The sequence below is a fragment of the Podarcis vaucheri genome (assembly GCF_965113315.1).
Source record: "Podarcis vaucheri genome assembly, chromosome: 2".
NCBI lineage: Eukaryota > Metazoa > Chordata > Lepidosauria > Squamata > Lacertidae > Podarcis > Podarcis vaucheri.
Window position 1 is genome coordinate 120366841 of NC_138760.1, and position 14970 is coordinate 120381810.

Below are 14970 nucleotides of genomic sequence, written 5' to 3' on the forward strand. Positions count from 1 at the left end.
AGATGCCGAAGATTTCCCACATAAATTCAGGAGGGAAAATCTTGGGAGCCTCAAATGCCTGTCTCCCCTCATGCCTGTGGAGAAATAAAAGGTTTAAGTATGCCAGCTGGCTTTCCATCCAACCTCAAATTCCCAAAGGAATCAATAGGAGGAGAGGGGAGAGGATCAAGAAACTGGCTGGTCAGATTCAAGGTGAATAATAAGAGGTCAGCTGAAACGTATATTGAAATAAGCAGTGCAGGGAATAAAAGTGTGAACAATGGTTTGATGCTTTCTTAGATACATCCCTGTTTTGGAAGATGGTTGAGACTACCAGGTGGAAACAGAAAGAAAGAGAATCAGAAACAAGAGATAGAAGGGAAAATAGGAACTTTGGAAGGGAAAATAGGAACTTTAGAAAAAAAGTTGGCCCCTATTGATTTGTTAAAAGTTGGAGGTCACAAAGACCCATACTGTCCCCTTGGGAACAACGGGTGTTTTCCTGCAGTCCACATCCTTCATAGAACCGCAAAGCGCAAAGGAAAAGAAGAGGGATCTGCTTACCTCTGCACAGTGCTTCTAATATCCTGCAGGGGAAAGAAAAAGAAGAGAACTCAGCCTCCACGACTGGCCATACATCAAAGCCCACACCCCAAGCCCCAGTCCAAGCAGGGTAATGTCATAAAATCAGAGCACAGCCTCTTAAATGAAGCCCTGAGCAGGAACAAAAGAGGACCAGTAAAGGATCAGACCAAGGGTCCACCTATTTTCAGCCCAACTCAGGTAATATAACCACAGAAGGAAAAACTTCTTAAAAGAAGCCCTGAAATGACAAACTGTCCCACACCTTAAAAGGCATAAAATAGGGCTCTGTTCATTGCAAGGATCTGGCCAAGGGATCCACCCAAGCCAGACCCCTCTTGGCAAGAGCAGATTCTGTGAAGCTCCCAAACAGGCCAGGAAGGCAACATCACTAATTTGGGAGCCAGCAGCAGACCCATCATCAGGCAAGAGCAGAAAACATCTGATTCCATCATCGTTAAGTAACAAATTAAGGTGAGCATTCACTCCTTGTCCTCTTAAATGCTCCTGCACCTAACGTAAGAGAACCAGCTACCAGCTCCACAAAACTAAGCAACGTCATTTGTGAATAATGATAGAGGCAGAGACTGGTCTGGTCGTGGCCTTGACCTGGAGAAAAGCTTGGGCTGCTTATGCCACTCTCCTACCTGCAGGAATTCACTGGGGGGCTCCTGAAGCTTCTCCTCCAGCTCCCGGATGGTATTTTGAAGAGAGTCAACTTCTCTGGAGAGCCAGCCCAGCTGCTCATTCAATTTCCTTGTAATCTCTTTCTCCATCTCTTCCATCTCCTTCAGCAGCTGGTTTTCCCATTTTTCCAGAAACAAATGTAGTTGCTTAAATTCATCCTTCATCTTCTGCCTATCAGATGTTAGTTTCTCCTGCAAGAAAGATGGAAAGAAAAACAGGCTGTTAGCAACATTGCCACTCCTTCTGCAGCATAAAGAGGGTTTGAGGATTACTGCAGGGGAACAGGGCGGGTGCTTCTGAATTTTTAGATTTTCACAGATGATGCGTCAGTTTTCAAGCAAAGGAAAATTTTCCTTCCCATCAGAACAGGCGTCCCCAAATAAATAGACATCCAAAAGAGTGGAGCTGCTTGATGGCTTCAGGGTGTACTTTTTTATCCCCCCACCAAACACTAGTTCTTTTGATTATTTGCTTACTTCCCAGTAAGAGCGACACTTACAAGCAGGTTTTGAATGGTGTCTTCTGCTCTTCTATTATACCTCAGGTTTTCTGCCTTCATCCCCTTCAGAGTCTCCAGACCCCTGCAGACCTGATCCTGAAAAGAAAAGCCAAAGTTCCCATTTGGGTCCTGGTGAGAGGTTTCTTGGAGATAACCATCATAATCATCCGTGAGACAGAGAGAGGAAAAGGAAAGAGAGAGGACAGTTGAATTATGTTATTGTTCCCCTGTTTTTGAGATTTAAGAGCCTGCTTCTGCCATCCAGAGTATTGAGCCTACAAGAGTTGCAACTGATGAGTGTTATGGAGAAATGTTTAGCTATCTCTATATTTATTCTGGCAGGGGAAGAAAACCAAGAATAAAGTATAAATTGTTAACAAATACAGTCATACCCCGTTTTGCATCCACTTCATGTTGCGTCTTTTCCAGTTGCGTCCCACAGCAACCCGGAAGTACCAGAACGGGTTACTTCCAGGTTTCGCTGCTCGCGCCTGTGCAGAAGAGCCAAAACACACTGCGTGCCTGCACAGAAACGGCAGTCTAGTTGTGGTTCTTTAAGGATGCAGCCGGGCCTCCGGAATGGATCCCTTTCGTAACTGGAGGTACTACTGTACTAAGGAAAGAGGTGGCTTCTCCCTGCCAGATTTGAGAATATACTATGAGGTGTCCTGTCTATGCTGGCTGCAGGACTGGATTGATTTAAAGAATGTGGATATTTTGGATTTAGAAGGTCATAACAATAGATTTGGTTGGCATGCATATTTATGGTATGAAAAGACAAAAGTGCATAAAGTTTTCCTAAACCACATGGTAAGAACATAGATCTACCAACTGTGGGACAAATAAAAAAAATATTGGAACAGAAACATCCTGGTGGCTCTCACCACTGGAGGCATTATCTGTGAAAAAACTTAATGCAAAAAGTGAGTGGGTGACTTATAAAGAGTTGTTATTTGAAGTAGATGATCAATTGAAAATAAAAAATGGAGGACATTTGGTAACATACTGGCTGCAATGCCACCAACTAAATGATGTGTTTATGAAAGATAGAAGGAATGATTTTAATACAGAAACTTCAAGCTTCAAAAAAGAATTATTGGAGAATAATTTAAAATTGGTTTCAAAAATGTATAAATTGTTGTTAGAATGGTATACTAAAGATGAAGTGAAATCAGTAATGATACAATGGGCAAGGGACATTGGATATAATATCCAATTGGCATCATGGGGAAAAATATGGATGGAAGATCTAAAATTAACAGCATGTTATACGTTGAAAGAGAATTACATGTATAGGAAAATGATGTATCGTTGGTACCTAACTCCTACTAAATTGACCAAAATGTATAGAACTGCCACAGATGCATGTTGGAAGTGTAAACAGAAGGAAGGATGTGGACATGTGGGGGGGGGAAGCATATTGGGAAATGATTTATAATGAGCTGAAAAACATGTTTAAAATAACTTTTGTTAAAAAAACCTGAAGCTTTTTTATTAGGAATTTTAGGTCCAGAAATACCGAAGGATTTAAAGAGACTATTTATGTATGCCACAACAGCTGCTCGGAAGCTACTTGTCCAAAGATGGAAGGAGGACAACTTACCTACATAAGAAGAATGGCTGATAAAGATGATGGACTACACTGAATTGGCGAAAATGATTGGGAAGATCAGCGATCAAGAGGACAATACGTTTACTCAATAATGGAGAATATTTTTAAGTTACTTGAAAGAACATTGTAAACAATTGAAAACATTGGCAGGATTTTAAAAACACTTGCAATGAAGGGAGAACTATGATAAAAATTGAGATTTAGTTGATTGTAGCAGCAGCATGGTGAGGGGGGGTGTTGTTTGGTTAATGCTGTGGGAACAAATGCCTTGCATTTATCCAAGCACGTGGATCTCAACTTTGACTGTAAATCTGAAATCTGCTCCTCCTGTGAATTAGCACACCAGGCCCTGCAGTAATAGCCTAAGATCAAGCACCAGTGATAGACTTATATTAATACAACTGGTTTAAAACTCACGGATCTTGAGTTCTTTGCATAGTTTAGGGCTGGCAACAGGAGAAAGCAGCGTTGTTTTATGCCTCTAATGTTGTTGGGGGGTTTTTTTTGTGAAGGGCAGTATCTGTATATATAAATAGATTTGCTAACATGGAAATACAACCAAGGGGAGAAATCTCCACCTCTTGATCTGATCCATCACACTATCTTTCCCTATTCTCCTTTGACACTGTTGCAAACAAAATCTGCCCTTATAGAGTCCTTTCTAGGTTCCCCATCGGTAGGAGAAAATAACAGAGGCCAACCAGAGAATATTAAGAAGCAAAGCAGCTAGTAAGCCTGATCTTTATTAAAGCTGTTGCAACAGGGTGTCCCCCCACACACACACGCAGGAGAGCAGAGGAGGACCCAGAACAAAGGTGTGCCCACCCTTATATAGACATTTTGAAATTCCCTGCCCTGGAGCCCAAGACCACTCCCCACAATCATCATAGCTACATCACAGAAAAGGTGATTTACAACAGGAATTTGAATGTTGTTGTTTTTCCTGTCTGCCAGGTTATCTGATAATGCCTTATCTGATTGCCTTTCCTGGTAGTCTGGCCATTTCTTTGAGATGGTGATTACTCAATTCCTGAGACAATGGGAAGGTTCCCTCACCCCCTCCCTCCTTGCAGAGAAAACATTTGGTCAGTTTGGGAGTCAAAATGGTTTCAGGACTGTCTTCCTGTGCTGCTTCAGACTTGTGGTTTATATATTTATGTGCGTGTTTGCTTGGTACATTTATGAAGTATATATGTGTGTGTGTGTGTGTGGTGTGTGTGTGACCTTAAAATTTTTATTACAACTTTTCATTGCATTGTCTTTTGTGCGCCTAAAATATTTATCTTTAATTTACGCCAGTATGCCAACTACTGCACAACTCCCACTTTATAACAGCAAGCATCTCTGAGATGCCCAAACTGCCATCTTCCTAGATTTTATTATTTGATTGCCTTTTTAAAGCAATTGTACATTTCTTTCCATCCCAAATAAATCAATGTATTAGTTATTTCCTGACTTGCAATCCTTGCTCTGCTCTTTGAATTAGATTCTGAAACAGGAAAGGCAGTTTGCAAAGGGCACTCATTTGAGCTGCATTTATTTTTCCTAGAAAGACCACCTTAACATCGTTCAATCTTTCGGGATCAGCTTAATTATCATTTTTTTACACAATCATACCTAATATACACATCCAGTGGAGTCTTATAAGGCAAAGCAAACCTCAGTCCCATAAAAGCCAATATCTATCTTAGGATGTGTAAAATAATTAGATGAGAGGCCTCCTGAGCATGTGCAGAGTCAGTTGACAGCAGACTGCCTCCCTCACACCTAGGATTAGAGGGATAAACGCTCACTCAAGGAGACAGTGGTTTATGGACAGCCTTTAACCTTGATTGCTGAATGGCCCAGTTTGGTTAGAGCATGGTGCTTATAACATGAAGGTTGCAGGTTCGATCCCCTTATGGGACAACTGCATATTCCTGCATTGCAGGGGGTTGGACTAGATCCTCAGGATCTTTTCCAAGTCTACAATTTGTGATTTTAATTCCTATCATATATACTAGCCGTTCCTATGAATGGTTCATTCTTACCTTGTAGTCTTGGACGGCTTCTTCCACAGGAACCACCCTGTGGCCGCTGTGCCCTTGGGATGTGTCACACTCCCCACAGAAGGGGGCTTCGTCGTCCCGGCAAAAGAGGTCCAGGGTCTTCTGGTGCCTCTGACAATCCGAGCGCCTCCTTTGAGCCTCTCTCTCCTCAGAGTGATCCCACTCACTGATGATTCCGACCATATTTGTGAGAAGCATGTTTTGCTTGTAGTCTGTTTTGACAGCCTCTCTGCACTCGGGGCACCTGGTTTTCTTACCACACTCCTCCCAGCATCTCAGGATGCAGGCTTCGCAGAAGTTGTGCCTGCAGCCCAGTTCCACCGGACGAGTAAAGTAACTGAGGCAGATGGAGCAGGTGACTTCACTCCGGATCCTCTTCCTGTACCTCTCCTCAGCCATGGCGTCACTCCTGTTGTGAGGGACCACTCTCCTTCTCCAGAAGCAGCCCCACCTGGAAGAGAGATGGAGCAGAGTTAGGATCCCTGTGAACTTTAATCTGAAATGGGAAATGTAAGCCCTGTCCCATCCGCATGGACCTTCTCAGCAGTGGGACCAGCCCTGTGCAACGCCCTTCCATCAGATGTCAAGGAGATAAAATACACAATGTTTAGACGACATTGTAAGGCAGCTCTAGTGGCAGGATTTAAATTAAACAAGCAGAAAACTAAGGTTTTGGGGAAAAACTTGACAACTTTGGAAAAAGAAAGGTTTCAGAAGGAGACAGAGTTAAATGTGGTTAAAAAAGTGAAATATTTAGGGGTTAACATGACGGCTAAAAATTTGAATTTATTTAAAGACAATTATGAAAAATGCTGGTCAGAAATCAAAAAGGATCTAGAAATTTGGTCAAAATTGAAGCTTTCCTTGTTGGGTCGAATAGCTGTTATAAAGATGAATGTATTGTTTTTGTTTCAGACTTTGCAGATTGTGGACAAGATGGATTGCTTTAAGAGGTAGCAGAGAGATATTTCTAGGTTTGTCTGGCAGGGCAAAAAGCCCAGAATAAAATTTAAAATATTAACTGATGCTAAAGAAAGAGGGGGGTTTGCCCTGACAGATATGAAACTGTATTATGAATCAGCAGCTTTCTGCTGGTTGAAAGATTGGTTACTTCTGGAAAACACTGAAATCTTGGATTTGGAAGGGTTTAACAATGTGTTTGGGTGGCATGCATATCTGTGGTATGACAAGGTAAAAGCTCATAAAGCGTTTAAGAACCATATAGTCAGGAAGACACTGTTCAATGTCTGGACAAGATATAAAGATTTATTAGAAAGTAAGACCCCCAAGGTGGTTGTCACCAATGGAAGCCAAGGCTCAGAAAAGACTCAATATGGAGGCCAATTGGCCAAAATATTGGGAGATAGTAGAAAAAGATGGAGACACTTGGAGATTGCAGAGTTTTGAGAAACTAAGGGACAAAGTGCGAGATTGGTTACATTATGGTCAGATTAGGGAGGCCTATAAGGCGGACAAAAAAATAGGCTTCCAGGTGGAAAAATCGAAACTAGAAACAGAACTGTTAGAACCAAAAACTAAGGTACTTTCAAGAATGCATAACTTGCTGTTAAAATGGAACACTCAGGATGAAACGGTTAAATCAGCAATGATAAAATGGGCGCAAGACATTGGCTATAATATTATGTTTGCTGACTGGGAACGGTTATGGACCACCGGTGTGAAATTTACGGCATGTAATGCCCTGAAAGAAAATATTATGAAAATGATATACAGGTGGTACATGACCCCAGTCAAGCTTGCAAAAATATACCATTTGCCAGACAATAAGTGTTGGAACTGAGGGAACATTCTTTCACCTTTGGTGCACGTGCCCAAAGATTAAGGCTTTCTGGGGAATGATCTATAATGAACTGAAAAAGGTATTTAAATATACCTTCCCTAAGAAACCAGAGGCCTTTCTTTTGGGCATTGTTGGCCAAATGGTGTTAAAGAAGGACAGAACTTTCTTTATGTATGCAGTAACAGCAGCAAGGATACTTATCGCAAAATATTGGAAGACACAAGATTTGCCCACCCTGGAAGAATGGCAGATGCAACTGATAGACTACATGGAACTGGCAGAAATGACTGGCAGAATCCGAGACCTGGGAGAAGAGATAGTGGAAGAGGACTGGAAGAAATTTAAGGATTATTTGCAAAAGTATTGTAAATTGTATGAATGTTAGAATGATGCAGGATATAAAGATAATATGGCATTAGTGACATAGCTGAAAAGAGTACGAAAATAATTGCTTTATAAGAACAAAGGCGAAATTTGAATAATATTATGTCAAGCTTAAATATTTGATAACAAAGGGAAAAATTGGAGACATAATAGCTGAAACGTATAATCTAAAATAAGTTTTGAGAGAAGGTGAAGCATTGCTGAATAAGATTTTGTAAATGGGAACACAGAAAAGGGAGATGTGAGGGAGTCAGAAAAGAGGGTTATGGAAATTTTACTCATGAAACTGAACCATTTTTCATGTCTTTTTCATGATTTTTTGTCCTTTGTCTTTTTTTGTATATCCTTTTTCGTTCTTTTTTTCTTTATTGATTGACGGTGATGGTGTTTTCTCTGTTTTGGGTTGTGTATGTCAATGGTGTTTTATTGTTTAAATTCTTAATAAATATTATATATATATATATATATATATATATATGGGGAACTTTTTAATGTTTGACGTTTTATTACATTTTATATGTGGGATCAAAGGAATGCCTCTCCTACACCCTGGAAAGAAAGATGATCACCCTCCCTCAAGTATTTAGGAAAGGCAGATCTCATCACAAAGGGGGACAGATTCCTCCTGTGTTCAATGGTTTTCAATTGCATTTTGTTCCTTCATATATATTTTTTCTTGAATGGTATTTTAATGTTTGCCATTTGCATTCCAAGTAATTCACAAAGTACAATCGAAAATCAACATGGATATTTTTAAGCTTGCCACTGAAGCTTGTTGGAAAATCCCTGGTCCAGAAACAGCTTCGTTTGTATTTTATTTTATTTAACACACACACCACTTTTTATAATAAAATCTCTAGGCAGTTGACAATAAAGATTTATGTTTAAAGGACATAGGAGAGGAGGTAAACCGGGGGCTGGATGTGAGAGAGGCACTTTTAACTTCATTTTTAAAAATCATGAGGATAACACAAACATCCAGCAACACAAACACGTCGCTGCCAATCGTGGGAAGTGCTAAAAAGAGCTGGAATTTTTGGGAGCTAAACTCCCGCACCCGCGCGCCCCAAAAACCCACACCTGGAGGTGGCAGGATTTGAACCCGGGACCTTCTGCACGCAAAGCAGATGAGACAAGACGGACACGCACATTTAAGTTCCGGCTTCTTGAGAAATTCATCTGCCTCTCCCCCCCACCCCGCCCCGTTTTTCTTTCTAATTTAACAGCAATTTCTGAGAAATCTGAACCCTTCATTTCATCTTCATTTCTATAGCTCACTCAGCTCGCGGAAAGAGACCTGCGGTCCCGATTCTTTTAAAGAATCGCCAGTGATGTCCAGGAAGGACAAAACCGAGGCCAGGGGGGAAGAACCACCGTCATTCATCTTCCCATTGCTAAATAAAACGTACCCACAAGTATCGTGTACCCGTGAGGCCATCCCCACGCAAGGAGCCCGCAGCGTTACGCGCGAACTTGTTGAGCCATAAATCTCGCTCAACTCCTTGATCCGGATCTGCAAATGGGGTCGGAGAAAAAGATTACCTTTATTTTTCCGAGTCCGGGCAGAGCAGAGATAGGGAACAAAGGAAAGAGAGGGGGGTATCACAAAATAAAAGCCATTCACACGACCGTGTACATGTATCTTCCGCGCGCCATACTAGGGAAAAGAGACCTGCCGGGTGAGGCGCGCCTATTGAGCAATGAATCTCTCTCACCTTAGAGATCTTGAGGGACGAGATCGGTGAGCAAAGCGGATCCGAGCCGGAGAATCCTTCCGTCTCCACGTCCGGCCAAAGCAGCAATTCGTAGCGCTCCTAATCCGGCGGAGAGAGGAGCAAGGCGACCCCTTTTTGCCCGATCCGGAGCAGCTCTGGTGAGCAGCAAGAGGAGGAGCCGAAGCAGAAGGCAACGAAATCAAAATCGCCGCCGCGAGAAAAGTAGCCAGTCAGAGACTGCAACTCTGTGGATGAATGGATAATAGTTGTGAATGGAGAAGCGGGGGCGGACCAACGCCGCTTCACTTGGCAGCCAATCAGCTCTTGCGAGGCTCCAAATGCAGATCTGCAATTCTTATCCCTACATAGGGAGAATTGAGGCAACCGTAATCAGGGAGCGAATCCATTCAGACAAGGTCGCATCCCTGCTCTTATTCTGCATTCAAAGAGGGGGTGCGTGTCTGCATTTCAGAAAAGCATTTTATTACATGATGTTCACATATAATAGATATGATTTAAAATGCAATCAGCCTCTGGTTATCATTGCTTTGTGGGGAGCGGGAGCGGAACAGCAGCTTAAAGTTAGAACCGATAGTTCAGAGCATGTTTATGGGCTTTGGAGCCCAGAATTTCGTTGTCAGCAATATGCTGATGACACCCAGCTCTTCCTGTGAGGCAGCGCGTGTCCTGGACTTAGAAATGGACTGGATTAGGTAAACCCCGACCCACATAATCGATCGCATGAAACAGCACGCGCACACCATTTGAAGGGCACCGTCCACCAACTTTGGGGCTGGCCGCGTCAAATGTTTTCTATTTTATAGGACTTGGCTCCTATGCCCGAGACAAAGTTTGCAGATTTTGATCCCATCAGGCTGGGATTCCCTTAGGCATTGGGAGAGGCTAAGCATCTGCAGCCCTGGACTCATCCCACCCCCCTTTTTGCAAAAGCATTACCAGCGCGAGAGGGACTATGATTGGATCTTCTACTCCTGAACAAAGCCACTTGCAATTGAATGAGATACGCTTATCTCTTGCATGAAGCGACTGCCTTTCTGTCTTGTCTTGCAAGAATAGCTGCCCTGCCCTGCTTCAAAGGGTGTGTCTAAATGAAGGGAAGGGAGGGCTAGGAATTATTGTTGTAATATAGACAATGGAAATAATTTTTTTTTAAATTGTCCAGTAGCACCTTAGAGACCAACTAAGTTTGTTCTGGGTAAAAGCTTTCGTGTGCATGCACACTTCTTCAGATACACTGAAACAGAAGTCACCAGACCCTTATATATAGTGGGAGAGTGGGGAGGGGTTTTACTCAGAAGGGTAGTAGGAAATGGGTTATTGACTCAATGGGTATGGTAAACCTGTTGACTACTGTTAACGACTGCAATTAATCCTACAGGAAAAAGCAAGGGATAGTATGCAGATGACCAAAAATAACTTTAGCATGTGTAATGAGACAAGAATCCAATATCTCTATTCAAACCAGGTCTCTCCATAGTTTTCAGTTTAGTAAAGGTAAAGGGACCCCTGACCATTAGGTCCAGTCGTGGCCGACTCTGGGGTTGCGGCGCTCATCTCGCTTTACTGGCCAAGGGAGCCGGCGTACAGCTTCTGGGTCATGTGGCCAGCGTGACTAAGCTGCTTCTGGCGAACCAGAGCAGCGCACGGAAACGCCGTTTACCTTCCCGCCGGAGCGGTACCTATTTATCTACTTGCACTTTGACATGCTTTCAAACTGCTAGGTTGGCAGGAGCAGGGACCGAGCTGCTAGATTGGCAGGAGCAGGGACCCGTTGCAGGGTTCACCGCAGAGCTTCTGATCGGCAAGTCCTAGGCTCCCTGGTTTAACCCACAGCGCCACCTGCTACCCAAGTCCAGTAGCACCTTAGAGACCAACTAAGTTTCTTATTGGTATGAGCTTTCGTGTGCATACACACTTCTTCAGATACACTGAAACAGAAGTCACCAGACCTTTATATATAGTGAGAGGGTGGGGAGGGGTATTACTCATAGGGTGGTGGGAATGGGTGATTAGCTGATAGGTGTGGTAAACCTGTTGACGACTGCAATTGGTCTTACAGGAAAAAGCAAGGGGTGAGATGGCTAAAAATAGCTTTATCATGTATAATGAGGTAAGAATCCAATGTCTCTATTCAGACCAGGTCTCTCCATGGTTTTAAGTTTGGTAATAAGTTGCAATTCAGCAACTTCTCTTTCCAGTCTATTTCTGAAATTCTTTTGTAATAAGACTTTGAGATAACTTTTAGATCTTATATAGAATGTCATGGAAGATTAAAGTGTTCTCCTACTGTTGGTCCAAATTTTCCGATGTGGGCAACCCTAGAATATATGCATACAGCACCCTTGGTTGGTTGGACAATACTAGGATCAGAATATTTGAAATCTCAGGTGACTCTGGAAACAACTAAACCAGCCTTGAGCTCAGTTCCATGTATGTCTATTTACAGCATGACCTACTTTTATAATGTTTCAATCCAAGCCCTGATGTTTCATCCACAAGGTCATTTAAAGTCACGCTGTGTTGTGCACTTTCAAACAGCATACTTAACACCTGCATGTTTCTCTGATTGGTTTTCTGCATTCTGACTGCAACTGCAAGAGATTTTTGTGGGCTCTAAACATTACACTACACTGGCTTAGAGTCTTGTCCTCTGGGCAGCCACAGCTGCTGCCTCTGGTCTCTGAGCTGCCCCCCTGCCCCATGGAGAGGTGCCTCCTCACAAGCACCCCCTTGGCCAGGACCTGAGGCACCATTCGCCTGGGGCGCTGCCTACAAAACAATCCCTTCTTTTAGACCAGGGGTAGGGAACCTAAGGCCCGTGGGCCGGATGCGGCCCAATTGCCTTCTCAATCCAGTCCTGGAATCAGCGTGTTTTCAAATGAGTAGAATGCGTCCTTTTATTTAAAATGCATCTCTGGTTTATTTGTGTGGGGAAAGGAATTCGTTCTTGCAAGGCATGCCAGAAGGCAGTTGCTTCATGCAAGAGATAAGCATATTTGATTCAATTGCAAATGGGTTGTTCAAGAGTAGAAAATCCAGTCAAAGTCCCACTCCCGCTGGTAATGCTTTTGCAAAAAAGGGGGAAATGAGTCAGCATGGGAACCAACTCCTATAAAATATAAAATATTTGAGGGGGCCAGCCCCCCACCCAAAGTTGGTGGACGTTGCCCTTCAAGCGGTGTACAGTGGAACCTCGGGTTGCGAAGGTGATCCGTGCGGGAGGCACGTTCGCAACCTGCAGCGCCGTGTCTGTGTGGGTCGCGATTTGGTGTTTCTGCGCATGCGCGAGCGCCGAGACCTGGAAGTAACACATTCTGGTACTTCTGGGTTCGGCGCAGTGCGCAACTCGAAAACACGTAACCTGAAGCGTCTGTAACCCGAGGTACCACTGTACATGTGCTGTGTCATGTGATCAGTTATGTGGGTTGGGGTTTACCTAATCCAGTCCATTGCCAAGTCCATGACATTTGCTGCCTCACCTGCAAATGCTGTGTGTTATCTTCTTCTTTCTTCTTCTTTGGCGACCACCTGTAGCCGAGTAAGATTGTCTTCCATGAACACGGTCTTAACAGTGAGTCTGTAAGTGACTCTGGAGGCCAATTCTGGATCCACACGTCCTTCCACAGTGGGGACATTGGTTTCCGGGTGGGAGCTGATAACGGTGAGGGTTTGCCAAGTGTGCCTTCCACTTAGCACGTTTCTCCCTTTTGTCCTGAGTTTGATCATCTTCAAATCCCATGACACCTTTGGTAAAGGCTGTTCTCCAACTGGAGTGCTCACAGGCCAGTGTTTCCCAGTTGTTGGTGTTTATACTAATTTTTTTAAGATTTGCCTTGAGAGAGTCTTTGAACCTCTTTTGTTGACCACCAGCATTATGCTTTCCATTTTTAAGTTTGGAATAGAGTAGTTGCTTTGGAAGATGATAATCAGGCATCCACACAACAGGACCAGTCCAATGAAATTGATGTTGAAGAATCAGTGCTTCAACAGCATATTGCTGTTGAATCAGCAAATTACTGTTGAATCAGCATATTGCTGACAACGCGCTCCAAAACTCTGGGCTCCAAACCCCATAAACATGCTCTTCATTCTAACTTTAAGCTGCTGTTCCGTACCCCGCTTCCCCCAAAGAAAGGACAGACTAGCGGCTATGGTTGTCATTGATTGCAAACTATGTTTTTATAGGCAGTGCTTTTTCCCTGGGGGGACGGATACCCCTAAACATTTTGTGAATCTAAGTTTGGCCTCATTAAGGGGTAGTATTTCAATATGAGTAGGAAAGTGAGAGTACCCCTAAACATTTTTCTTTTTTAGAAAAAAGCTGATTACAATATTTGTGAAAATGCAATAAAATGCTATTACTGTATATGTGAACATCATGCAATAAAATGGACAATTTTTATTTTTCAAATTTTTTATTGATTTTCCAAAATTTTAAACAAACAAACAAACAAACATAAATCATATCTGAACTTGATCCAATCTTAGTAACTTTGTTAAGTGACTTCCTCAAATCACCCTAGCTGAATTTCAGTTTATATCATTGTAACAGTTTTCCAAAACCAACTTTTCTCGTAATATTAACTTATTCACTTAACATCTTTATTTCTTTCCATTTTAACTTTAAACATATTATTCTCTAACATCACTTATTTAAATCCTAAGCCTATCTGATATTTGCCAGTTTTTCCAATTAAGTTATCTTAACGTATTTAAGTGAATATTCTTTAAATTTCATCCATTCTTCCTGGTACTCCTCCTTCTGGTCTTAGACTCTTCCAGACAGGTCGGCTAGCTCTGAAAAGTTCATCATCTTCATCTGCCATTCCTCTAAAATGGACAATTTTTAAAATAAAATTTTAATTTATTTCCACTGTCTACATTACAACAATAACCCCTAGTCCTCCCTTCCCTTCATTTAGACACACCATTGGAGCAGGGCAGCCATTTTTGCAAGGCAAGAAAGAATGGCAGTCGCTTCATGCAAGAGATAAGTGTATCTTATTCAATTGCAAGTGGCTTTGTTGACAAGTAAAGATCCAACCATAGTCCCTCTCGCACCTTTTTTTGCAAAAAGGGGGGCGGGGATGCCTCCAGGCCTGCAGATGCTTATCCTCTCCCAATGCCTAAGGGAATCCCAGCCTGATGGGATCAAAATCTGCAAACTTTGTCTCGGGCATAGGAGCCAAGTCCTATAAAATATAAAGTATTTGAGGCGGCCAGCCCCAAAGTTGGTGGACGGTGCCCTTCAAATGGTGTGCGTGTGCTGTTTCATGCGATCGATTATGTGGGTCGGGGTTTACCTAATCCAGTCCATTTCTAAGTCCAGGACACGCGCTGCCTCACAGGAAGAGCTGGGTGTCATCAGCATATTGCTGACAACGAAATTCTGGGCTCCAAAGCCCATAAACATGCTCTGAACTATCGGTTCTAACTTTAAGCTGCTGTTCCGCTCCCGCTCCCCACAAAGCAGTGATAACCAGAAGCTATGGTTGTTGCTGATTGCATTTTAAATCATGCAATAAAACACCGTGCAATAAAATGCTTTTCTGAAATGCAGACACGCACCTCCTCTTTGAATGCAGAATAAGAGCAGGGATGCGACCTTGTCTGAATGGATTGGCTCCCTGATTACGGTTGCC

At 42.8% G+C, this 14970-nt stretch overlaps 1 protein-coding gene across 1 annotated transcript; it reads right to left on the bottom strand.

Moving 5' to 3' along the window:
* Positions 1–606: 606 nt before the first annotated feature.
* LOC309525308 (uncharacterized protein) lies at positions 607–3259 on the bottom strand. The gene is made up of 2 exons (XM_082210867.1): positions 1748–3259; positions 607–1439 (listed from the first exon to the last, which is right to left on the bottom strand). Exons 1-2 carry the CDS (start codon positions 1805–1807, stop codon positions 1110–1112), a joined length of 390 nt encoding a protein of 129 aa, XP_082066993.1. The 5' UTR covers positions 1808–3259; the 3' UTR covers positions 607–1109.
* Positions 3260–14970: the final 11711 nt, after the last annotated feature.